A 27322-nucleotide genomic window follows, 5' to 3' on the forward strand; every position below is an offset into this window, starting at 1 on the left:
AATATATCCTAATAAAAAAATTAATGAATTTTTTTTAAAAAGAAGTGAATTCAAAGGGAGGTTCAAATCCTTTCCCTTCCCCCTCCACCTGGCAGACCTAACCATCCTGACTCTCTCCACCCTGCTACTGTGTTGTCTAGAGTGGGTTCCTTAGCACTAAAGTACTTCCATCTCAAAGCAGAAAAAAGAGCTAGATGTGTTGGGAAACTGAAAGTAAAAGCGTATTTCAAGCCCAGGTTCCAAAGGCATTCAAGCTAGGGCTACAGACTGAATGTGTGAAGTTGGGATGGCAGGGCTAGAGGGACAACAGATGGCAATGCAAAGAGAGAAGTTAGGGAATTTGTTAGAGCTCCAAGATTATTTCCAATTCTCCTTTGGTGGGGTAGGCTGGTCAGGGCATGACAGGAAAAATGAAGAAATGGTGACTGTATCATGACCTTTGAGAAATTTATCTATGAAAGAAAGAAAAAATAAGTGTTTGTGTACCTTGGAATTAATAAAGTATGCACAAAGATAAAAAAAAAAAAACCACAGCACAAAAAAGGGGTGGATAGTTGGCAGAGGGTCTACCTAGCAATTGCAAAGCCCAGTACTGAGGAAAAAAAAGAAATAAGAAAGTACAGCATAACAGGCTACCAAGAATGACTAGCACCGTTCCCACCCCCTGCCAGGGGAGTGACAATGATACATTTTTTTTTTTAGACTTTCATGACAAAATAAATAATCAAGACTTGAGAAAAAAAGTAAATTTGGAAAAAAGAAGAATGATAGAAAATAACAATGTTATAATGTAGACAGAAGAATTTGCCCTGAAGAAATTTTATTCACCTAAGAGGATAGAAAAACAAAAGCATTTAAGCAATAAAAAAATTAATCAAGCTCCTGAGCCATTGGTTGAGGTGGAGTCTTGTGAACTTTTTGCCTGGACTTGCCTTGAACTGTGATCTTTCAATCTCTGCCTCCCAAGTAACTATGATTACAGGCTTGTGCTTCAGGCACCTGGCTTCATCAGTGTTTTGTTTGTTTGTTTGTTTTTGAGATAGGGTCTCATGTAGCCCAATCAGGCCTTGAGCTTTCTAGTTGTTCAGGCTGGCTTTGAATTCAAGACTGTCCTGCCTTAGCCTCCCAAATGCTAGGATTATAGACATGTGCCCCATGTTTGGCTAGGCTGTACTTCTTACTGAGGAGTGATCACAGATATTTTTTTCTTAGTTTCTCATATAGCACAAATAACATTCTTATTGTGGATCTAAACTACCATTGTATTAAAATTTTATTCTCCATTCAAAGTTTTTGTTTCCTGGATGAAATAGTCACTGCAAATCCTTTGATTTCTCTTCCATTAACACTGATGGCAGTTATTATTTTTTTGAAGACCGTTTTGTTTTCAGAGCAGTGTTTCTACCACTTGTGGTGTCACTGTAAGAAGATTCAATGAAGATTAGAGCTGCCATGAGATGTATGAAAACAGAGTATTCTGTTCTGCAAACTGATTCTTTCAGTATGTCTGTAAGAATCAAAATTTTGTTTAAGCTAAATTAATACATGAGGGGGATCTCCAGAACTCTCTTGAATTAGTCAGTCTGCGAGTGTTAAATTTGAGGAACCTGAGTTTATTGTGCTGGTTCTCTACTGAGTTGTTCGTTGGAATCATTTACAAACCATCACAGTTGTACAGAAGATACATTAGAATTTCCAGGATTACTGCCCCATCCAAGTTTTAGTTTCATGACGCTTCATAGACAATTAAATATAGGTAGATACATGTATGTGTACATGCATATGCTGACAATGCACTTAAAACATTTATGGAACTTAACAAAAATTGTGAAACTATTGGAAGACCTAAATGAAATTCTGAAATAGAAAAAGTAATTAGAATGCATTACCCATTCTAGATAATAAAATAAATTATGAGGCTATAGAAAATGAAACTTCACAGTGATAGGACTAGACATATTAATAGATAGGATGGAAATTTGAATACTGAGTACAATTAAAGTGTCATTTTAAAATCAGGAAATAGGTTATTCACTTAATGGTATTGTGACATCTAAGCAGCTATTTGTGTTGGATTCCTTTCTTATTTATTACATAATGTGTTATAGCTTAGTTAAGCTGTAAGATAAAAGAAATGACACCAGTATAATACAACACAAACACACACACACACACACACACACACACACACACGAATCTCAAAGAAAATGCTAGTAGAACATTTTTAAAAATATAATCTTGGAATGATAATATCCTTTCTTAATTTGATGCAATTTCTTTTTTTGTTTTTTTGAGACAGGGTCTTGCTATGTAGCCCAGGCTGGCCTTGAACTCTTGATCCTCCCGCCTCAGCCTTTGGAGTTCTGGGATTACGGACAAGCACTACCATGGCTAGCTTATAATGCAGTATCTTTTTTGGGTGAGGCAGTGGTGTTACTGGGGTTTGAGCTAAAGGGTCTTCAGCTTCCTAGGCGCTCTACCACTTGAACCACATCCTAGCCCCATCATGCTATATCTTAAAGCTGTAAAAAGCAGGAAAAAGTATGCTTGACTACAAAAGAGTAACCTCTTTCATATCAAAACTTGTAAGAAATATTTGTAAAATGTTTGACAAAGGACTAATACTGACTAAAGTATACAAAGATTCTTAGAAACCAGAAAATCATGAAAACCCATTCACAAAAGGATATAAATAGGCAATTACAGAGAAATACAAAGGCCCTCTAAACACATGAGAAGGTGACTAGTCTTATTATTAAATATGTTAAAAGGAACAAGGTGTCATTTTTCTTTTATTAGATAGATAAAAATCTTGAAAAAGATTTTTGACTGAGTAGAGTGAAAAATATGAATTCTTGTTCTCTGTTGATGAGAGTATATGTTGGTACTGCTTTTTTGGTAGTTTGCAATGATTAGAAATTTAAATGTATATACATTTTTCTTGACTTAGTTCTGCTTCCAGAAATTTGTCTAATAAAAATGAATAATTATTAAAAATTTTTTTTATGGCTAGGCATGGTAGTACATGGCTGTAAGCCCAACACTCAGTATGCAGAGGCAAGAGGATCATGAGTTTAAGGCCACCCAGGGCTACATAGTTAGTTCTAGGCCAGCATGAGCTATATAGCAAAACTGTGTCTCAAAAAAACATGGGCTTGGATGTAGCTCGGTAGTAGAGTATTTGCCTAGCATGCACAAGACCCTGAGTTTGATTGCAGCACTACCCAATATAAAAACTTCTTAAAAAGGTACTTATTGAAACATTTTTTTGTAGTAATAAAAAAGGCAATAATTAATCAGCTGGGAACTATATTAATAAGTCACGGTACATTTACATATTAGAATGTAGTATAGATTTAAAAGAAACAACACATGTAGATGTCTGAATATCTATCCATGATAGTAAGTGTACAAAAAGCAAGATAACTGCGTATAGTACCACTCATATATAAAAATTACATGTATTTATAAAAAAAGTACTATTAGGGCTATAAGCACATACACGTGGGGAAAGAGAGAGATGGAGATAGAGATAGAGATAGATACCAGCACTAAGCTAACAACTAGTTAGTTACCTCAGGTAAGTGAGTTGAAGGATGGGGAGGATAAGAAAGATGTTCTTTCTGTAACAACTTATTCTTTAAAAAATATACTTTTAACAGTTTTTTTTACAAAAAAGATTTTCCTGAAAAATGAAAATACAAGCCCTCAAATAATTCTGATGTGCATACTCTTGTTAAAGAGCACTCATTAATTATATGTTCCTACATAGTAGCTTTTCAAGTTTTTTTTTGTTTGTTTTGTTTTGTAGTGGGGTTTGAACTCAGGGCTTTGTGCTTGCAAAGCGGGTGTTCTACCACTTGAGCCACACCTCTAGCCCATTTTGTTTGGGTTATTTTGGAGATGATGGGGTCTGGTTATTTTGGAAATTTCTCTGGGCTGGCCTCCTGATCTGATCTCTGCCTCCGGAGTAGCCAGGATTATAGGTGTGAGCCATGGCACCTAGTAAGGTTTTAATTCCTAGAGAAATCATTTGATCATTTAGTTTTTGTCATGAGGGGGTTGAAGTAATAATAGTTACCATTTGCTGAATGTGTTGTAGATAGCTTCCTCAGATCTATTTCGCTTCAAATGTTTTAAGATTGTTAGAGATAGTTTATAATTATCAATGGCGCATGAACACTTTTTGATGTAACTAAATTTGTTGAAATTATTGCATTTAAAGTCAATGTTTTCTGTTTTCAACTTTCCCTGGGGAAAATAATGGCAGCAGAACACATGGAAGGGCATGGTAAGTTCAGCTTGAGAATAGCTGAAAACCTAGAGAAAGTTTTGGAGAAAATGTTGTTGATATTTAATCAGCAACTTCAGTACTTTCTCAGTTATTTGTAAAGTGATGACTTATTTGAAAGGTTATCTTCTTGAGTGGTAGTAATGTAGTATGTGGGTTTTGTAGATGCTCTGTTGTAAGGAGTTGAATTGGAAACTAATTTGAGTTTTACTGTGAAGAGATCATCTTTGAAGGCGAAGCCTTCTAAACTTTTTAATGGAAAGCAGTCATTTTGGCTCTTAAGAATTATAGCAAAAATTGAGGTTTCTTTTAAATATAAAAAGACCTTAACAGAGAATAAAATAGTAGATTAGTTTATTTCATTATCTGCACATTCTGTTTTCCTTTTTTTTTGTGGGTGGATTGAAATCACAGAGTACCTTCCAGAAGAAATTAGATGAGTACAAATCTATTTTTTTCTGTGTTTTGTTGTTTCTTTTTAATCAGCATACTTGTATTTAAGTTCTCAGTTTATATACTTTTTGCCATTTGCGATGGGATTGTAGTTCTTCAGAGATTTGTTGCATAGTACATATCATAATTAGGCATTTGACTTTTACGAAAAGCCAAAACAGTTCAATTTTTTGAAGACTTTTTGAATGGAATTTGTGCTTGTTGGAAGAGTCAAGATTGGTTTGTCCCTTTATCTCTGCCCTCTTACACTCTAAGTTAAACATTGAATATTCTATGTACTAAGAAAGTAAATACTTTTAACCAGTTAACTTAATTTCATGAAACTAATAGTTTTGTTTGTTTGTTTGTTTTAAATATTAAATAGGATTCTGATCTTCGAAGTGCACTTCTCTTGGAACAGGCGGCACATTGCTTTATAAACATGAAGAGTCCCATGGTTAGAAAATACGCATTTCATATGATATTGGCAGGCCATCGGTTTAGTAAAGCTGGACAGGTGAGCACAGTTTTTTGAGACGCAAAAAGTTGTTACTCATTAATTTATTATATAATGTATCATTGTTAATTTTTCTGATGTGAAATTAATCCTAACAGAGGTTGGGAGCTGGTGGCTCACGCCTGTAATCCTACAGACTCAGACCAGGCAGAGATCAAAAGGATAGAGGTTCGAAGCCAGCCCCGGCAAATAGTTTGTGAGACCCTATCTTGAAAACACCTGTCACCAAAAAAAGTCTGGTGGAGTGGCTCAAGGTGAAGACCCTGAGTTCAATCAAGCAGGAGTGCTGTAAAACAAAACAAAACAAAAAAGAACCCCAAAACAATCCTAAAAGTTGAAGTAAATTTTGTTCTGAGATAATGTATTATCTCCTGCTTAAAAGCATGAGATTTGTTTTTAGACAGAAATGGGTTTAAGTCTTCCACTCACAACTTGACTTTTGTTGTTACTTAACTTTTCTGAGTCTTAGGTTTTTTTATGTATAAGATTTATAATTTTACCCAAATATGTGAAAGGCCAGATACTCTTGCCATCAAGTAGGGGTGAATGTTCCCTACTTGAGCTCTGATCTTCTGTTGTCTCTGAAGGTGCTTTACAATGGTATTGACTAAAAATATTTAATATGTAGAAATCTACTGCTTGTTTCTGGAAGCATTTGGGTTGGAGGGGTCTGTTGATTTAGAAAGCTTTCTGGAGCTCCAGTTCCTGTATGAGTTAGTTGGAGAGAGTTTGCTGGAGGCTGAAAGCAGGGGCATCATTGAGATACTGGTTTACTCCAAATAGAGTTAGAAGCTTGGGCTGAGTAATCTCTCTTTGTTCCAGGGACTATGGTAGGAGCTGAGCATACATCATAAAATCAAAAAAGCCCTCTTTTACTACATGTTTGTCCTCTTTTGTGAATGCTTTCATTTGTGAGAATGATAATGTCTTTGCAGCTGGAAACAGCTGCTTGTATTCCACCTTTAAATTATAGGGTATATTTCTTCTAGGAAATGACCAGCAAGTTAAAAACACTACATTTGTAGTAGCTATCAATACATTTGCTGTCTGACCTTATAATCATCTCTAATTGTAGTTACCCTGTAGAGTTAATGATTACAGGGTGTCTGGGTTTGCTGTTTTCTGATTATGCTGTATACTCTTTCAAGACGGTGAGAATATGATAAAAAATGCAGGTCTGCTGGCAGTGCCAATATACATAGTATTGAAGTTGGTCAAGATCAGTGTCTCTTTTGGAAGTAGGACCCTTAGAACACATATGATTCTAAGGACAAATGTTTCTGAGAAGCACCAAGTTTTTATGACATTAAAAAAATGGGTGTGATTGTAGGGATGAGAGAGGAGGGAGGAGATTATATAGTCTCAAAAACACCCAACACTAAAGGACTGGGAATATGACTCAGGTGGTAGAGTGCCTGGCTAGTAAGTGTGAGGCTCTGAGTTCAAACCCCAATTTAAAAAAAAAAAAAAAAGGAAAAGTTCTGAAGAGAGTATATGTGATTGTCTTTGGTATTACCTGAATAATCTTTTTATATTGACTATAAAAGGTGGACTTTAAAATCTTACAACTTTTAAATCTCGTTAGATACTTTTCTAAGAGATCAGAAATGCAATGGCCCCCTGAACAGTGTGAGGTACCACCTCATGTTGGTCACAGCACTGGCCAGTGAATTGTGGCTAGTGGGTAGGCAGGGGTCAGCATGACTGGAACAGTATATGACTGTTAGTAGGAAAATAATATTGATTTATACATCATGTAAATCTGTGCCATCACATGGTAGATATGGCCAAGTAAATTCAATGCATGTTTTTGGTTGTAGGCAAGAGAAAAAAAGAGTTTGAAAAAGTATTTGTTTTGCTTGGTAAGAAAAAATTCTTTGAAAACATAGTATGTGTCTAGGTACAGTGTAAATATGTTTGTCATCATAATGTTAGCAAAATCTATTCATTTTATATGTTGAAAATTATTTATGTGTATCCTCCCAGAAAGAATTTCAAATAAATAAAACTAAATTGAGAGGTGTGGACTTCCCTCTGAATTTGACCTTTTTAAGATGCTGCTCAGAGAAATACAGGCTATATATCAGGGTAGACTGGTCTCTCTTTATCTTCCTTTGTATTTTCTACACCATTCTCTCTCTCTCTCTCTCTCTCTCACACACACATACACACACACATTTTTGGATAGTTGAGGAAACTTAATCTCTATCATTCCAGATATAATTGTGTAATTGAGTTACATAATTATATGTTAGTTTCATTTTCTTCATTATCCTGTTCTCTGTTAGAGGGTGAGCAAGTTATTATGTGTCTGTGTGTTTATTCTTTCCAGTCCAAGACAAATTTGAATTATAACACTTCATTTTGTTTCTTTTCTTTCAGAAAAAGCATGCTTTACGCTGCTATTGTCAAGCCATGCAAGTTTATAAAGGAAAAGGCTGGTCTCTTGCAGAGGATCACATTAACTTCACAATTGGGCGCCAATCCTATACTCTTAGGCAACTGGACAATGCTGTGTCTGCTTTTAGGCATATTTTAATCAATGAAAGTAAGCAATCTGCTGCTCAACAAGGGGCCTTCCTCAGAGAATATCTTTATGTTTATAAGGTGAATACTTCTTTTCAGAAATAAATTCTAAGATTGTTTTAAGTCATTATTTTCAGCAAAAAGCATATTCTTTACTATCTAATAGGAGTATAATAAAATGGTTTTATTAGAATGTATGTAATAATCTATCATAATAAAGTTGTGGAAGGCTAAGTTTCTTGGTCACAGATCTCCATTGAATTGCCTCTTCCACAGTTTTTAAGAGAATGTTAATGTTTCAGTAAACATTTGATTTGTGACTGTTCTTAGAATCTTTAAAAAGATGCCGCAAACTTTCTGTACAGTTTCTTCATCATGTTTTTATAGGATCATCATGTTTTTACAAAATGCATACATTCTTTTTCATATGAAAGATGAAGAGGTATGGATCTGTGGGAAGTATTGTGGTGTAACTTAGAAAAATTAATTGAAAGAATATTTCACTGAGACAGGAAGGTAGAAAATATAAAGCATTGATTTGATTTTTGTGGCAAAAGTAAGTTGTAATTTTCTCCAAGACCTAACGAATAGATTATATTATATCCATATTGCAGAAAATAGCTACTCCTTATACTTTATTAATTTGAAATTATATGGGTTAGAAGGGTTAGAATTTTGGCAGGTAGGATGCTGTAATGAGTCATAGAAAGTAAAATGTATATAAAAATAACATTTGGAAGTTGAAGAGAACTAAAGTAGCCTTTGGAAGTTTTCTTGATGCAGAAAAAATGGTACTTAAAGGTCTTCTCAGTTGCAGAATTTAATGACTGATACTAAATAACACTAATATGTCTTACTATTTTTATTTATCATGTTTTTAATATCTGTGTGTTAAAAAATAAGGGAACGTATAAGAAGAAAATGTAGTTTCCTTGCAACAGTTCCTTTTTTGTTTTGTATTTCTTTCAGAATGTGAGTCAGCTGTCACCAGATGGCCCTTTACCACAGCTCCCTTTACCATACATTAACAGCTCAGCCACACGGGTTTTCTTTGGCCACGATAGACGACCAGCAGATGGTTAGTAAAGTTTCACTTGGCCTAGTTACCTAGTGACTACTTTTAAAGATCTTTTCTTTTTCTATTTAAAAAATGATGGGTAGTTGAATATTTGAAAATAAATAATTATATCACTTCACTTTCTGTCCTGCCATCTGAAGATAAGCACTACTCCATGTTTTTCCTTCCAGCCTAAAAGCTAAAAGTAATAAAAGCAGTTATACTTACGTCCTTCTTCACATAATGTAAAGGATGGTCATTATTATGATCTTAGCATTTTAATGTTAATAAGATACTCCAGTCAGAGCATAGAAAGCACTTTAACATTCCCTCATTATAGTTAGATTGCTTCCATCTTTTTTGGTTGTATAAAGTCATATTGTTATGGACATTTAACTTTTTCTTACTAAAAATTGTTAATTTATACAGAAGGATAGAACAGTTAGCCATGTTCTACTCTTCTTGTTGTGAGACTATTTTTTTTTAAAGGATTATTTTCTTGGAATTGAACTTTGAAATGGTGCTACCAAAACAAAACTTTAAACATATTAAAGCTCTTGAGGTATGTTGAAGTGAAAATTTTAATTCCAAATATTCTTATATTTGAATTTAATTGTTATTTTTCCATGAAATCTAGTGTTTTTTTAAAAAAATATTTATCATGTTAATGGCAGTTTGGTTTTTTTAGTGGTACTGGGGTTTGAACTCAGAACCTTGCACTTGCTAGGCCGGTGTTCCACTACTTGAGTCACATTTTATGCCAGCCCTATTTATGTTTGGTATTTTTGAGATAAGAGTCTCATGAACCATTTGCCCGGGCTGGCTTCAAATCTTAATCCTCCTGATCTCTGCCTCCTGAGTAGTTAGGATTACAGGTGTGAGTCACCTATGCCTGGCTCATGCAGTATTTTTTTAATAGCAAAATGTGAAACAACTAGAATTCCTAATAGCAGAAAATGAGTCAGTGTATTTTGATGTGTTCAAATAATGGATTTATTTATGTTAAACTGATGGAATTAGTTCACATGGGTAAACTAATTTTACATGTTTCAATATGGATAATACAATATAATGTATGAAAAAATTCATCTATAGTATAAATACACAAACTCATTCTATGCATTGTTCATGTGTATACACATGTGGTAAAATTAAAAAGTAAACGTGGGTGTTGGGTGCTGGTGGCTCATGCCTGTAATCCCTGCTACTCAGGAGGCAGAGATCAGGAGGATGTCAGTTCAAAGGCAGCCTGGGCAAGTATTCTGCGAGACCCTATCTCAAAAAAACCCTTCACAGAAAAGGGTTGGTGGAGTGGCTCTAGGTGTAGGCCCCAGGTTCAAACCCAGTACTGCAAAAAAGAAAACCAAACATGGGTAAGAGTGATAAACTTCAACTTCATAGTAACTCTGAGAGTAAGTATGCCAGTTGGGGTGAGGAGAGCAATAGAATTGGGAAAGATAGGGGATCAGCTCTTACCTGTGATCCCAGACACATCTGATAAGAGTTGACATTTACAATTTTTAGGGTATAAGCATTTCCTGTATTATTTTCTATGCTTTTTTCTATAGGTTTAAGGTACTTCATATAAAAATTGTTTGTGGAAGCTAGAGAAAAAGCATTCTTTTGGAGTTAGAAGGAAAAGAATATTAATACTATAAGCAATGTTCTAGTTAGTCTAGGGCTAATGAGAAGACATTTTTATAATTTCTTCTTAAAGAATTAGAAGTAGCTGTGTGTGTGTGTGTGTGTGTGTGTGTGTGTGTGTGTGTGTGCGCGCGCGCGCATGGTCATTTACCTGGATACCTCTGGTTCTTATTTTAGGACAAGTGTTCATGAATGTGTATTGTGACACTTTTTTTAAAGGTGAAAAGCAAGCAGCTACTCATGTAAGTCTTGATCAAGAATATGACTCTGAATCTTCTCAGCAGTGGCGAGAACTTGAGGAACAAGTAGTGGCTGTGGTTAACAAAGGAGTAATTCCAACCAATTTTCATCCCACACAATACTGTTTGAACAATTACTCAGATAACTCCAGATTTCCACTGGCAGTTGTGGAAGGTGATATACTTGAGTTTTTATTTGTTTTTGTTTGTTTTACTTACAGCAGGTTCAAGATAATTTAGAGTATGTCACATATTACTGGAGGGCTGGGAATGCAGAATAAGTTAGAAACTCACAGTTTACTGAGCTGCATGTATAATTCCAAATACTGGGAGCTTTAATGCAGGTATAGACAATGTGATGCTGGAGTATTTAAAGAATGACGTTCTTTACAGAGAAATAGAGGATGTTTTCTTGAAGAGGTAATTTTAAAGCTGAATTCTAACTAAAAAGACCTTTATAAGGTGGTAAAGAAGAGTCTGGGCAGAAATGCAGTCAGTCATGAAAGCAAGCGGGGTTTGAAGTTAGGGTGAGGTGTGAGGTTTACCAAAGTTATTGATGTAGACCTTTCTTTTACAGAGCCAATTACAGTGGAAGTAGCTTTTAGAAACCCTTTGAAAGTTCCACTTTTGTTGACTGATTTGTCACTGCTGTGGAAGTTTCATCCTAAAGATGTCAGTGGAAAGGATAATGAAGAAGTTAGAGAACTAGTAAGTTATTAAAAGGTATTTGTAATAAGCATGTTTCAGTTATAGCCTAATAGATGCTGTATTAACTTTTCTGCTTCTGTGCAGTGAATTGTACTTAACTCTTGTTTTGCCTACTTTTAAAATGTATTTGTTTTTAGTGTTGACATTTGAAAGAATCAGAAAAAACATGAAGTATAAATGTAAAATTTCTTAACTATCTAGAAAAAATAGCCACTTTAACATTTTGCTGTGTGTCATTCAATCATTTCCATTTGTATGGCTTTTGCTTGTCTTTGGGATTTCCTTATATTGTATATGTTGCCTTTTCATTCTCTATTATTTAATATGCATTCTCTAATACTAAAATATCATTAATATTTTATTTTTACATAATCCTCTGAATGATTCTGAAGTTATTCTACCATTGGTAGATGCTTTGGAGGTTTCCTTGTTTACTACCACAGTAATTGTGCATGAATTTATTTTATTTTTATTTTGGCAGGGCTGGAGATCAAACCCAGGGCCTTACCGTATGTTACCACTGAAGTACATCTCTAGCCCCAGTGCTGAATATTTTTGTGCATAGGTTTTGTTTTTTTTTCTTTTTGTGGGACTAAGGTTTGAACTTAGAGCTTAACATTTGGAAAAGCAGATGCTCTAACTGCTTGAGCCCCATCTTCAGTCTATTTTGCTCTGGTTATTTTGGAGATAGGTACATACTATTGCCCACACTGGCCTAGACCCGTGATCCTCTGGATCTCAGCTTACCAAGTAGCTAGGATTCAGGTGTGAGCTACCAGTGCCTGGCTAGCTTTTTAGCCTTCAGATTATTTTCTTTAGGAAAGATTCCTAGATGTTATAAGATTTTAGGGAATAAATACTTTAATCCCCTGTTAGTTTCACTAGAAGTTATGCGAATGACCTCATTAACAGCATATGGAGCTGAGCATCTGATACTTGCAATACTAAACATTATTATTATTTTTTTGTGGTACTGGGGTTTAAACTCAGGGCCTCATGCTTGCTAGGCAGGCATTCTACCACTTGAACCACTCCACCAGTCCTAACATTAAACATTATTATTTACAAAAATACCAGTATTGATTTGACAGGTAAAAAATTCCCTGTTACTATTATTGTTTTCCATTTCATTGATTTCTAATAAAGATGAAGTTCTTGTATTCATATTTCTTTTTATTGTTAGGTTTTCAGAAAAGGTTTTATTAGTCTGCTCTGGCCTTGAACTCTCCATTCTCCTCCCTCAGCCTCCCCAGTGCTGGAATTATAGCTATGTGCCGCCACACACAGATTTTATTTCTTGTTTTGTGAATTCATATATATTCATCTTTTCATATTAATGTTTATAATAAACCATTTGCATATTTAAAGTAGTTTTTTGTTTGTTTGTTTTAGATAGTGTCTCACTCTGTAGTCTAGGAGACCTGCTGACTCAGCCTCCTAAGTGCTAGGATTATAGGCCTGTGACATCACATCAGCTTGTGCCTCCACATTGGCTTAAGATAGTTACTTTTATAACAGGTATGACTTGAACAAATAATTTTTGTTAGCCAGCTGATGGTAACACATAAGTTAGACACATGCACACACATATCATCATCATCATTATGATTATAATTTTGAGACAAGGTTTTACTGTATAGCCAGGCTCACCACAAACACTATATAGCCCAGGCTGGCTTTAAGCTCATGATTCTCTTGCCTCAGCTTCCCGAGAACTGGGATTACAGGCATGCATCACCATGCCTGGCTGAAATATACTTTTTAATTTACTAATTTATATTCAGCGGTATATGTAGTACAACTTTTAATTCCACTGGTTGCTATGGCTCACACCTATAATCCTAGTTTCTTAGGAGGCAGAGATCAGGAGGATCACAGTTGGAAGCCACCCCGAGGCAAATAGTTCACAAGACCCTATCTTGAAAAAACCCTTTGCAGAAGAAGGGCTGGCAGAGTGGCTTAAGGTTGTAGGCCTTGAGTTCAAGCCCTACTACTGCAAAAGAAAACCAAACAAACTTTTAATTCCATGTACTACTTTGCTAAATGTTTTAATAATGTGAAAAAAATTATTATGGGAACAGAAAATAAGCCAGCGTTGTAGTGCTGGTCTAGGAAGAGAACTTGGAAGAACATATATGTTATACTAACTATGAATGTTAAATTATTTAGAAGAGTATGAAACGTGAAGGTAGGATAAGTTTTTTTTTAAAAGCTCTATTATCTTTTTAAGTATATTAGCCTGTTTAATATGTTGGATTCTAAAGGAGATTTAGTAAATGAAAACTTTTAGCACTTTTAAAATAGTTGTACTTTTTCCTATAAGTTTCAACTCTAGAGTCCTTCCTCCATCCCTTTCTCCTTCTTTCCCCTTCTTTCTCTTCCTTCCTTCCTTCCATTTCTTTCCTTTCTGTCTTGCTATATGACCCAGGCTGACCTTATCCTCACACCCTCTGCCTTACTCAACATTTCTTTGTGAGCTGCTTCTGCTGATGGATTAAGATGCTGAACTGGAATTTAGGAAGGTGTAATTTGTGGTTTTTGTGTCAAATAACTGACTTCATAGTAAAAGTAAAATAATGTTTGTGAAGATCAAGTTTACCTCTAGTATAAACCAGTTAGCTTTTATGGATATCATTGGAAGCCTTTCTTTCTCCTACTACTCTTTTTTTTTTTTTGACAGTATTGGAGTTTTAACTCAGGACTTCACTTTCTATTAAGGCACTATAAAAATTGAGCCATTCCGCTAGCCCTCTCAGTACTTTTATTGTCCACATGTCTTTCTGTATCGTGCCTATGCTACCAGCATCTTTTCTAAGTATTATTGGCCAGGTGGAAAAAGAGGCTGGTTGGAGCAAAAAAATGTAGATTTTTGCATTATTACAATATTAAAATACTATTGTGGCTAATGTTGACAGAGCAATTGAAATTTTTCTCTTGGGATTTTATTCTTTTGGTAACTGAATCTTTGAATAGATTCTTATCCTCTTCAGCTGATTTGACTGAACAAAATTAAAAATATTTATCAAGTACCTACCACAGCATGGCTCTAATCCAAGTATGCAAATAAATGCTTCACATAGAGCATAGCTCATGTAAGAACCTAGAAATACTAAATTTGGTTAGTATTTTTGTTTCTATGTATTGGTTTATAATGATGTTAATAATCTGATATTTTATTCATTAGAATGCCTATTTTTATAAATAATTTGTTTTTTAGGTTATAGGTGAACCTGGAATGATTGGAACTGAAGTTATTTCTGAATTCTTAATTAATAGTGAAGAATCTAAAGTGGTAATTGTTTTATCGTTTCTGTCTTTTGCCTTTCTGAAAGTAAGCTAGAAACAAATTTAATAATCGGCTCAATTTATTCAGATGTTATATGTTCTAGTTTTTGTAAGACCTAAATTTGGAAGATTAGGAAGCTGGAATTGCTTAGGAAGAAATGTGGGAAAAGTAGGTTAGTAGTGGTCTTTGATTTAATTTCCTGAGAAGCTTGATCAAAACTTTTCACTTTCTTGCTGTTAGTGTGGTGAATTTGCATACTTAGTTGAACAGAATTATTTTGATTTTTGTTAAAAGTATTGTTGAGGAGCTAACCCTATAATTGTTGCATTTAGTTTTTTTAAAAATAGATACTTTTCAAAAGGAAAATTTGGTATTTTAAAAGTTTAGGTCATGGGTTAATATTTCTGCAATATTACAGAATTTAGGTATTTCACTATTTAAGATATTATGAGGACATAATGAGAATGACTTAAATATTTCCACAGGCAAGACTAAAGCTCTTTCCCCATCACGTAGGGGAGCTGCATATTCTGGGAGTTGTTTATGATCTCGGCACTGTTCAGGGCTCCATGACAGTAGATGGCATTGGTTCTCTTTCTGGATGTCACACAGGTAAAGCTATAGTATTACAAGTAATCAGAAAACTAACACTTAAGCCATTTCATGCAATACTGCAAATGAAAATGACCTGTTTTCTAAATAGGTCTAATGCACCTTTAGATAAAGACATTTAGGCACATGTAAGAATAACTAATTTAGATTATTTTACTTTTTAAATTTTATCTTCTTTTTGTTTTTTTTCTAAGTTTAGATTTTTTTAACTTCTTCCATACCTTCAAAAATAACTTTATTCCCTTTTGATATCTTTTCTTATAATTCTTAGACTCTACTATGTGTATTTTTCTTTTGTGTTACTGATCCCAATAGATTCTAATCATATAAATTCTATTATTGAAATGTCTACTGTCAAAACAAAAATCACCTTAGCACATTTTTTGAATACATCCTTTTTATAAAACATGGAAGAAGACTGACCAGTGTTTCCTGTATCATTGAATATTCAACACTTGATGCAGGGCACAGTGCCTCACACCTCCATAATCTGAGCTATTTGGGAAGCTATAGCAGGAGGATTGCTACTTCATCGCCTGCCTGGGCAATTGACCAAGACCCTGTTTCAAAATAAAAATAAAATAAGAGCTGGGATATAGCTAAGTGGTGGAGTACTTGTGTAGCACACATGAGGCTCTGGGTTTTGAAATTCTGTTACCATGAAAGAGAGTAGGGTTTTAGTGTTAAACTGTAAACATCAACATAATTTACTTATTTATTTCTTAATTAAAAAACCTGAAAAGATTTAATATTACCTTGTAATTACTGTGTGAAGTTGTTGGAGTTTAGTTTGAAAAGATGCTAGGAAGGGAGTTTGCTATAATACCCTCTACTTCAGCACTCCATTTTAATAGATGTGTCTTATTTTGTAACAAATTAAGTTGACTTGTCATTGATAGGCATGAATGTAGCATTTATAAAAGCTGATTAATTTTGGGAAACTTGTTAATCTTTTTAACTTTCAGTTGAATAATTTTACTTGGCTGGCTATCTAAGATAATTCAATACAAAATTTAAAAATAAATAGAAATGGAATTAATCTATGTGAATGTAAAACTTACAAACAAAAAACTCACACTAAAATTGAGTGTGATGTTCTGCATTTCAATATGTATTTCTTGTTTTACAAGTGCCAGACAAGGTTTATTTGTAAATAATCCTGAAAATTTTTTGCATTTTTAAAGCAAGATAACTAGGTGTTAAGAACTTTTTGAAGCTCTGTTCCTATTTATCTATAAATATTACTTTGATTTAGCACCACAGAATTGTGGTTGTCAATAAAATATAGCTAATTGTTTCACTTGGAGTACCAAATATATGTATTGATATTATAAATTGTTATTGCATGACATTAGTAGGTGGAGACCATGAGTTAGTTATTAAAATAAGTCCCATCTTTTAAGCAGAGTTTTCATGTAGTTCATTTTTATGTAAAATGCTAGTAGGGATCTGAGTCAAATGAAGTGTGAGAAATACTGCTTTCTAGATCCAGTCTGGAACCATCAGTGTCTTTCAGCACATTAAAGTTCTTGGTTAGTCCCACAGGACTTTTTCACACATGTAAGTACTGCATGGAAGCCTTTGGGAAAATGTCATATGGATATTAAGTAAGTTAAAAGAAAACTATCTGTACTGTATTTAATTTTCTTTGTTCAGTCTCTTAAGAAGATGTAGTTATTTTTAATACAGAAATAATTCAAATTAACCTGTATATTTGAATATGAATAAAAGTGAAAAGTTGACCTGTTTTCTGTGTTTTGGATTTTTTTTCATTTGAAAAAAAAGATACATACATATATTATCTTCTCATGGCTCATATCAAATATTGGGCCCAAAATTGCCATTCTTTCCTATATTTTTGGTTATTAAATATTATGGTCTATAAAACTTAGATTTCAAAGGACTTCCTATTCGGTGATGCATAGTCTTTTTGCAATATAAGTAAATCCAAAACTAATTAAGCAACATATCATAGTTGATATGTTACATGGGATGAAAATATACTTAGTTCTTTGATAATTATGTTAATAATTGTCTAGACTATTTTTAGCAATTATATGAAACTTAGAGTATTCATATATTCAAGTTAAATTAGTATAGTTAACATGTCAAATTTTTTTAGGGTATTGCTTGTTTTTTATTTCAGGAAAGCATTCCTTGAATATGTCAGTGCGAGGGAGACAGGATTTAGAAATTCAAGGTCCTCGACTTAACAACACAAAAGAAGAGAAAACATCTATTAAATATGGTCCTGATCGACGTTTAGATCCTATAATCACTGAAGAAATGCCACTACTGGAGGTATTTCATTTCTTAAAATACCATTTATGAGGCTAGATATTTCAAAGAAATTAATTTTAGACTTTGAGGTTGTTTGATAATACATTGAGCCCTACATTTGTTCATTCATTCATTCATTCATTTATTTTGGTAAGACTCTGGTTTGAGCTCAGGGCTTCACGCTTACATAACTTAAGCCACGCTTCTAGTCTATTTTGCTCTGGTTAGTTTTGGTTATGGGAGTCTCGAGAACTGTTTGTCCTGACTGGCCTTGAGCTGTGATGCTCGCAATCTCAGCCTCTTAGTACCTAGAATTACAGGTGTGAGCCCCAGTGTCCCAGTGAGTTCTGCTTTTAAACTATTGCTAAGCTTGCTAAGTAGGTCTGATTTATAAAACTACGGTGGTCCTGCAGATTGACATTGTAACAGCCAGGTTATAAAATGTAGCCTTGAAATACTAATCATGGGCTAAGGGTGTGGCTCAAGTGATAAAAGCGCTTGCCTAGCATGCTCGGGGCCCTAAGTTCCTTCCCCAGTTCTGGGGAAAATTAATGGAAATTTGGGAAACATTTATAACAGAACACTGGTTATTTAAAATCAATGACTCCTTTTTGTTACTTATAAGAATAATACATGAATGAATGCTTATAGAAAATATAAGCAGTACAGGGTTGGCAGTGGTGGTACATGTCTGTAATCCCAGCTGCTTGGGAAGCATAAGTAAGAGGATCATGGTCTGAGGCTAGCCCTGGGCAAAAATACGAGACCCTGTCTGAAAAACAAATTCCCAAAAAAGGGATGGGGGTGTTGCTTAAGTGGTAGAACTCCCACCTAGCGAGTGAGAGACCCTCAGTTCAGACCCTAGTATTACAAAAAAAAAAAGAAAGAAAAAAGCCAGGCTCTGGTGGTTCATGCCTGTAATCCTAGCTGCTTGAGAGGCTAAGATTAGGGGGAAAAATCTGGCTCATCTTGGATGGTAGTACCAAAAGTCAGGGTCATATCATAGAAGTTACAAATGTGAACACTGGAAGGAGACTCTTTCTCCTGAAAGGAGAATTAATAAGTGTAGCAATCTACCTCCACAAGGGGCCAATATTGTGATTCCAGATTGGTATTTTATGTTTAAAGACCTTTCCTTGTGTATACTGTATATAAATACAGTTTTAATAATTATAAGCAGTATCAGACTACACATGAAAATTAAGATGGATGGTGGTGGTGCTGTGTATGTATTAAGAGGAGTGTATGATTGAGCTACATGTATTCTGCCCAGTTTTGATACTTGTTTAATTATGTTGTAATTAAAGAGTTTGTAGGGCAAATGAAATCAAATGTGCCTAAGTTCCAGTTTCTTGTTGATAAATATTTGGTACAAATTTTAACTTTCATGTGGTATCTTTCCACATGTTGACTTTTTTTTTCCCCCTGTGGGTGGGGTTTGAACTCAGGGCTTCACGCTTGCAAAGCAGGCACTCTGCCACTTGAGCCACACCTCCAGCCCCATGTTGAGGTTTTGTTACTTATCAGAAGTAATAGCTGGTGTTCTTTTACTTTGTTGTTTTTAAGCTTTATATTTACTAACAGAGACTTCCTACTCAAGATTGACAGTTTTATTTGATAGATTGATCGATTCATTCATTCATTCGTTTATTTTTGTGGTGCTAGTGATCAAACCCCAGGGTCTCTCCTGTTCTACTACTGAGCCATACTCTCTAGTCCTGATCTTACTTTTTAGTGTCTGTGTTTTTTAAATTCAAGAGATAAATTCTTTTGAATATCAAGGGAGTAGACTACAAACTTTGTTTCTAGTCTCAGTACCAGTGATACAGTATGGGCAGCTCATACTATCTTTCTATTTACTGACATGCTGAAAAGTACCCATGACTGTCTTTTTGTATGCTACCTGTTCTTTTCAATAACATTTCCTTATTTCTGTGTCATTACCATACTGTTGGTTTATCTTATATTTTGGCAGGGGTGGAGGGAGGCTGGCAAGCCAAATCTCTCAAAGAAGCTTTCATTTTTTTCTTTTTTCTGTATACTTTTGTCCAAGCTTGTCAAGTTCCCACAATAATAATTTTTATTAATAGTGCGTTGCTGTTGCTAGGGGTTAAAACACTGAAGATGAAATGAAATAAGCTAGAATGCAAATGTTATTTTAGGGTTGTTTGGGTAAACAACCATTACCTAATTAGTAGATATTTGTTTAGTAATTATGTAAGTAAAAATTTGTGAGGGCTTATTTTCTGAAGGGAACATTCTGATCACTATAGTTGTCAAAATAATTAGTTGAGGACACCAAAATACACATTGTTAAATGAATCTACTAGTTTATAACTTTCATTAAACCATATCATTTAAATGGTCTTCAATTATTAAAATGCTAAATATACAAGTAGTTTTTAAAACGCAGTGCTTCTCAGATAGCATTGTTGTAGGAGGAACTTTACTTTTAGGCTAATTATCTGACCTTAGAAATGAGGAAAGTTGAACTAAATGATAACCTTTTTTTTTCCTTTCTCCCAGACACTGTCTTGCTTATGTAGTTCAGACTAGCTTGAAAGTCACTATATAGCCCAGGTTGGCCTGGAACTTGAGATCCTCCTACTTCAGTCTTTGCTGGGATTACAGTCCTGCTCCACCATACCCAGTCCAATATAATGTCTTTGATTTTCAACTCTGTAGAATTCAACAGTCTTTGTTTGTTTGTTTGGTAGTACTAGGAATTGAACTTGCTAGGCAGGATCTCTACCACTTGAGCTTTTCTTTTGTTATTTTTGGGATATGGTTTATAATCTACAGTGTTGTGAAAGTTTGACATGGTAGCCTTTTTGTTATTGACATTTTTCCTTTAATTCATAACTCAAAATCTGAGTGGCAAAGTAACGTTGGTCTCTTCATCTTACTGTATTTTCTAAAATAGAGTTAACTGCTATATTTCCAAAGAGATATCAAACCGAATTAATGAAAAATACCTACACCTTTAGTAAGAAATGCAGCATCTTAAAGTGTTACTTATTAGAGGTTCAAAATTTTTAACAGACAATATAATAATATTTTTTCCCTCCAATACAGGTGTTCTTTATACATTTTCCTACAGGGCTCCTCTGTGGAGAAATCCGAAAAGCATACGTAGAATTTGTCAATGTCAGCAAATGTCCTCTTACTGGATTGAAGGTTGTTTCTAAACGTCCAGAGTTCTTTACTTTTGGTGGGAATACTGCTATTCTCACACCGCTGAGCCCCTCGGCCTCTGAAAACTGTAGTGCTTATAAGACTGTTGTGACAGACTCTACCTCTATGTGTATAGCACTCACATCTTCAGCTTCTTCTGTGGACTTTGGCATTGGCTTAGGAAGTCAGCCAGAGGTGATTCCAGTTCCCCTTCCTGACACTGTTCTTTTACCTGGAGCTTCAGTCCAGCTGCCAATGTGGTTACGGGGCCCAGATGAAGAAGGTGTACATGAAATTAATTTTTTGTTTTACTATGAAAGTGTTAAAAAGCAGCCTAAAATACGGTGAGTATTATAAAAATGTTAAAGCTTAAGCTCTATGCTAAATATATGTACACATATTTGGGTAAATTTTTTGACATTCACTAACATGCATCATTGTTTATTAAAAAATTATCCTCTTCAAAATTATGCATGATTTTTATATCTAAAGTCCCAAATACAACTAAATTTTAGGCAACCAGAAGTGGAAAATAATTTAACTACATTAACTTTTTAGTTGCTTCTATCTATAAACTCCATGTTTCTTTAATATGACTTATTACCATGTTCAAAATTATCACATAATAATGAAATTAACAGTACCATTAATTAAATAGGATGTCATTTGTATATGTAGTCATTCTTTTAAAAAAATATTTTTTCCTTTAACCTTCCCACTAGAATACATGAAAGGAAAATGTATGTACAATATTTTCAGAACAGATGATTAAAGTGGTATTATAGTAGGTGGTGACTGAGGAAATCAAACCTAACTGGCCCATCAGAATTTGGGGCTTATATATTGCACAGCAGCATATTTTATTTAAAAATTTTTTTTGGTGGTACTGTGTTTTGAACTCAGGGCTTCACATTTGCTAGGCAGGTACTCTACTACTTGAGACACTCCACCAACAAGAGTATTTTATTTATAATAGTGCCTTTGTCATTTTTACAAAATTAACTAGGAATAATTCTGCTACATTTATTTTATTCAACAGAATATCTAAAAATATTTTGTAAAACTTACTGTGAGAACAAAAATGGGATAATTTTTGTAAGTATGGGTACATTTTAGGTTCTTGGATGATTCAGAGAGGAAGTAATCTGGCCAAGGAAGCTTTGTAGAGTGTGGTAGTGGTGAAATTAGTTTCCAAGGACAGTAAAGGTTTCAGGATTTGGATATGAAGGGGGCAGGGCATAAATATTGTGGGAAGTAGCTGTATCTATGAACAAAGATTTGTAAGTTAGAGAATATGAACTGAATATAGGTAGATTTAAGCCACAGTAAAACTTTGCGTGAAAGAAGTAAAGGAGAGTAAACCTTTGAAATGTAATGCTATGTGGTGGAGAGCTCTGAATGTCAAGTTAAAACTTTGTTTCATTTTTTTTAAATGGTACTGAGTTTGAACTCAGGGCCTCACGCTTGCTAGACAGACACTATCACTTGAGCCATTCCACCAGCAGAAGTTTGATTTTTGCTTGGTTAGTTGTTCAGTAATTTTGGGACCACTACCAAGAGAAAATGTGAAGTCAGATATTACTTCACGAAGATTATTTTCATGGATTACACAGATGAATATGATGACCAGGGGGCAAGCCTAGATTCAAGGAGTCCTTCCAAACTCAGAAGAAAGAATTGCACTCAGTTTAGGCTAACTATATAATTTTACTTGATTGTTTTCTTCTTTGTTTTTCTAGAGTAATAAGTGGTCCTGAGTTTTCAATTTTTTAAATTTTTATTTGAAATTAGAGAATTGTAGCAGTGAATAATGCTCTTAGATTATATTTGAATATAATTTACTTCTCCAGACACAGAATATTAAGGCATACTGCAGTTATTTGTACCAGTCGATCTTTAAATGTTCGCGCCACTGTCTGTAGAAGTAATTCACTTGATGATGAAGAAGGCAGAGGAGGCAATATGTTAGTCTTTGTGGATGTGGAAAATACAAATACTGTAAGTTGTTTTACAGCTGAGTTTTGTTTTTAATTATATTTCAAATGTGTGCTTTGTTTTTGTCTGTTTTTTCAGTCACAAAACAGCATAAGCTAGAAATTTAGGTGTGGGGCACTGGGCCTTGAACTCAGAGCTTTGGGTTTGCTAGACAAGCACTCTGCCACTTGAGCTGTACCCCGGTCTGCTCAGTCTGTCTCTGAGTGAAAGGGTAACTTAGTAATACTTCATTTACATTTATACATTTATAACAGTACTATTCCGTCTATTTTAAAAATGCTGTTTATGGACTCTAAATATCAAAATCAGTATTCTTGAAGAAGGGAGTGTGATCTCTTAAATATAAGACCTTAGCCTCAGATTGATTTACAATTACTTGAAATGTTACTTATTAGTTCTGTAATACCCTCTGCTTTTTCTTCATAAATTTGTAAAGTCACTTTTTTAAGGAATATTTAGATTGTATTGGGATACTTTGGTGATCTTCAAAAGAATTAGTATGTTTGTTACTTGAATAAGAAAAATTTAATTTCAAATGTCAAGTTAGCTCTTATTTAGATAAATAAGAATTATATACAGTTTAAGTAGCTTCATTTGTATTGTCTGTATATTGAGGTTCTGTTTTGTAGGGTTTTGCTGGTGTTTTTTTTTTTTGTTTTTTTTTTTTTTTGGGAGAGAGGGGTATAGAGTCTTGCTGTGTAGCCCAGATTGGCCTCAACTCTGAATCCTGCTCAGTCTCCCAAGTGCTGGGATTACAAATGTGTACCACCATACTTGAACAGTTATTTGTTTTTCTAACTTACTGGGAATTGGATATCTTTAAAAGATCAGAAGAAATAAAAAGAGAAAACACCATAGTTTTGATTAAAAATTGACAACAGATTACTTTTCATCTATTCAATACTATCAAAAATTATGATGGATTCTAATTACTTAGTGCCTTTCAGGGTTTTTTTTGGTTTTTTAAATTTACCACTGGGTGTGCATTATGGTTAAAAATATTTCTTGGGTAAAATGTTGTCTTCTCTGTCTTAAGAATGTTAGGAATTTAAACTTTCTGAAATGTATATTGTCACTATTTCAAAATAAAAATTTCATCTAATGTTAATTGACATTGACTTTGGTAGCATAGGAATATTGTTCTCATTGAAATACTTTATTTTAATGCTCCTGAATTCTGAATGGCTTTCTGTATCTTTCTGACAGAGTGAAGCAGGTGTTAAGGAATTCCACATAGTACAAGTATCAAGTAGTAGCAAGCACTGGAACTTACAAAAATCTGTAAATCTCTCTGAAAACAAAGGTTCGTGCCTTTCCCCTTCTTCATAATAAATTCTGATATCTTCATTGCTTGATTTTTCAGCATAGTACCAGACTATGAGATTCTTGGTGCCTTCCTTATAATTAATTTTAAGCATTAAATTGAGTATAAATCAAATTCCCTGTTTTGATTCAATCTTTCTATCCTTTTATTCCATTCCACATATTTTCTACTCTTATTTTTTCCTTATTTTTTATTTGTAAAATTAGTGCCTGAGCATATGATCACTGTCAAAAATTGAAGCAGTATAGAAATGTATAGACTAGAATACGGAAGCTTCTGTTTTCATCACCACTGATAGGTTGATGTGTGTGTGTGTATGTAGTAGCCATACCTATTTCTGTCTTTTTGTTTTTTAAATTTTTCACTTTTGATTTATCACACATTAATAATGAGGGGATTTAATTATGATAATTCTATACTTGTGTATAGTGTACCTCGAACAAGTTCACCTACTGTGTTATATTCCTATTTCCACTCTCCCTCTTCCCTCTCTTGAACAGTGGTTGGTGAGTTTCATTATGCTGTCTTCATACGTATGTAACATTCAAGCAAAAGAATATTCACCCTTGTCGTATACACCGACAAATGTTTTCCAGAACATTTCTATCAATTTGTCATCCTATTAGGAATATAAAGTACCTACTATAAGATTGACAGGAAGCTGGCAAAATAATATTGCCTGTTATTGGAAATGAATTGTGCAATATTTCAAAAGACAAAATGTTTAAATGCTTAGCCCCACATTGATCTTTATTTTAGGAATTTATGCAAAGGATTCAGTTGATATATTTAATACATTGTAAGAACTTTTGTAAATGCCACAATGTACCCCTCACCCAGCACAACAATAGAAAAAGTTTACTGAAAAAAATGAATAAGCAGAAAAAGGAATAAAGAGGTTGTAAGGAAAAAAACCAAAACAAAAGGATTCAGTTGAAAATTTGGGAAAATCTATGTATTTAGAAAAGTTTGTTACATGATTATTTTTACTAGAGAAAAGTTCATTGTGGCTTCAATGTAAATTAAACTGCCACTCAGACTCTTGTGGTCATTAAAATATATTAGCATTTTAAGAGTGCCTTAATGTGGGAAAATACACTATAACAAAATGTGTACATGAATTAGTATAAATCATAGCTATGAAAAAATACTGAAAAGAAGTGAAGATTGAGAGAGTGGTGGGACTGTAGGTTTCCTGACCCCAGGTTCTGATCTTTCAGACTGTTCTGTTTATGTGGAGTATCAGGTATTAACACGTAACACATAGGGAGTACTTATACACAGGGATTTTGAGAAAACTAAATTTTATCTTTTTTAAGAGGTTAAGGGAGGTCGTTAACCAAAAGCAAAGATTTTTTTTTTATGTTAAACATTATTTTTAATTTGGATTGTTCTCTTGTTTGATTGAAGAAGCCATAAACTGAGAAGGTTCTGTAAACTGTCCCCCTTTATTCCTAGATTCCAAGTTGGCCAGTAGGGAGAAGGGCAAGTTTTGCTTCAAGGCAATAAGATGTAAAGAAAGAGAAGGTAAGCCAGTTTTACTTCACACTTTCTTAAGCGTTCACTTTATATTTTATGGCAAAGATATGATTAGTTTGTTTTTCTGGTTTTCAGCTGCTTCACAATCCTCAGAAAAGTACACTTTTGCAGATATCATCTTTGGAAATGAACAGGTATGCAAATAAGCACATGGTGTTTGATTTAAATATCATAGTTATAAAAACAAGTCATACAGAATTTCTGGCCACTTTGGCAAAAGTGTTTCTTTACCTGGAGAATGTAAATCTCAGTCGGATCATATCTTTCATTTCTTTTGAGTAAAACTTAATAAAAATATTTGAAAGAAAAATTAAACCCTGTTTCTTCATTAATCACCAAAATTCTTTAGAGGATGAACATCTCAATTTCAATGAGTTTTACAATCTGTCTTCAATTTCCAAAACAAACCAAAAAATGTTATATGGACTACTATGCTATTTTAGTTTGTGGGTGGGGTTTGGGGATAAGGTTTTGCTTTGTAGCTCAGAATGGCCTCAAACTCTCAATGCTCTTGCCTTGGCCTCCCAAGTGCTGGGCTTATAGGTGTGCACTACCATACGTGATATCTGGACTATGCCATTTTAGTTAGTTATTTAAATTAACTTTCTTTTGAAAATACCAAATGAAATTAATCCTTGAGATTAAAAAAAAAGCAGGATTAGATGAGGAGACCTTTCTGTTAGGAAGTGTGCATGATGGAACATGTAGATGTTAACCCCATGGATTTTGGCATATTGTATGGTTCTGAGACCCACATAACAAGCTAGATATATAAGGCTGCCTTGTGATTTTAAAGGTATTGTTTAAGGCAGTGAAAACTGATCATAATTATGTATAAGAATCACCTAGTGCAGTGGTTTTCAAATTTCAAAAATTGTGCTTTGTGGATCTCATTAAGATGCAAATTCTGATTGATTAGTCCTGGGGTAGAACCTCAGGTTCTAAATTGTTATAAGCTCCTAGGTGACACTGAAGTTGCTAGTCTGCAGACCCTAGTTTTGAGTTCAAAGGACCTGGAGAATTATGAAAATACAGTCTTTGTCTCTTTACCTCTAAAGCTCTGGTTCATTGTGTCTTGGGTAGAGTTTGAGAATGTTGCATTTTTAGCTAGTCGTACATATAATTGAAGCGGTTATCAGGAGATCTGCTTTGAGAAGTACTGGACTGTCAGTGTGAAATTCTGTATAATTGTGCGTGGGTAGTGGAACGATTTCTTCTCTGTACTCTTCTCTGATAATACCAAATATCGTTACAATTTTATACTTCTCTAATCATTGGCTTTCTTCTGACTCAGCCTTTGTGACAGTCTTTGACCGTTTGGGGAAGCAGCTGTTTAGAAATATCTCACAGCTGTGAAAGCCCAATAATTATAAAACATGTTGACTTTTGCAGATATTATGCTTTGCGTGGTTGAACTCAGCTTTTAGGTCTTCAGTTGTGTGCTTTGTTCATTATTTCTTTTAAAAGATTTAGAATCCTTTGAAACATCACTGGAGTTCTTAAATTACATTAAGGTTATGTTTTTTGTTGACTTGTTAAATAATTCTGTATAGGAGTGCTGAAGAAGGAAGAAACAAAGTTATTTTTCCTTTCAGCAAATCTGGTTGATAAATAGCACCAAGTACTACAGATTAAGGAGAAAACTATGAAGATAATGTTTTTACTAGGAAAAAAGTCACTTAAAAGGGAGAAACTGTG

At 34.2% G+C, this 27322-nt stretch overlaps 1 protein-coding gene across 7 annotated transcripts in view; it reads left to right on the top strand.

The window, feature by feature from the left end:
- Trappc8 (trafficking protein particle complex subunit 8) overlaps positions 1–27322 on the top strand; it is an 81326-nt gene that overhangs the window by 32886 nt on the left and 21118 nt on the right. For all 7 annotated transcript variants that reach the window (XM_074070090.1, XM_074070089.1, XM_074070086.1 and 4 more), the window contains 13 exons: positions 5109–5240; positions 7623–7847; positions 8736–8844; positions 10687–10881; positions 11284–11414; positions 14632–14706; positions 15186–15312; positions 17459–17613; positions 20668–21110; positions 22617–22764; positions 23968–24064; positions 25544–25612; positions 25700–25758. In XM_074070090.1, the coding sequence (XP_073926191.1) occupies positions 5109–5240; positions 7623–7847; positions 8736–8844; positions 10687–10881; positions 11284–11414; positions 14632–14706; positions 15186–15312; positions 17459–17613; positions 20668–21110; positions 22617–22764; positions 23968–24064; positions 25544–25612; positions 25700–25758 (1965 nt within the window). The remainder of the gene's footprint in view (positions 1–5108; positions 5241–7622; positions 7848–8735; positions 8845–10686; positions 10882–11283; positions 11415–14631; positions 14707–15185; positions 15313–17458; positions 17614–20667; positions 21111–22616; positions 22765–23967; positions 24065–25543; positions 25613–25699; positions 25759–27322) is intronic.

The sequence above is a fragment of the Castor canadensis genome, chromosome 4 (genome assembly GCF_047511655.1).
Source record: "Castor canadensis chromosome 4, mCasCan1.hap1v2, whole genome shotgun sequence".
In the NCBI taxonomy this organism is placed as follows: domain Eukaryota; kingdom Metazoa; phylum Chordata; class Mammalia; order Rodentia; family Castoridae; genus Castor; species Castor canadensis.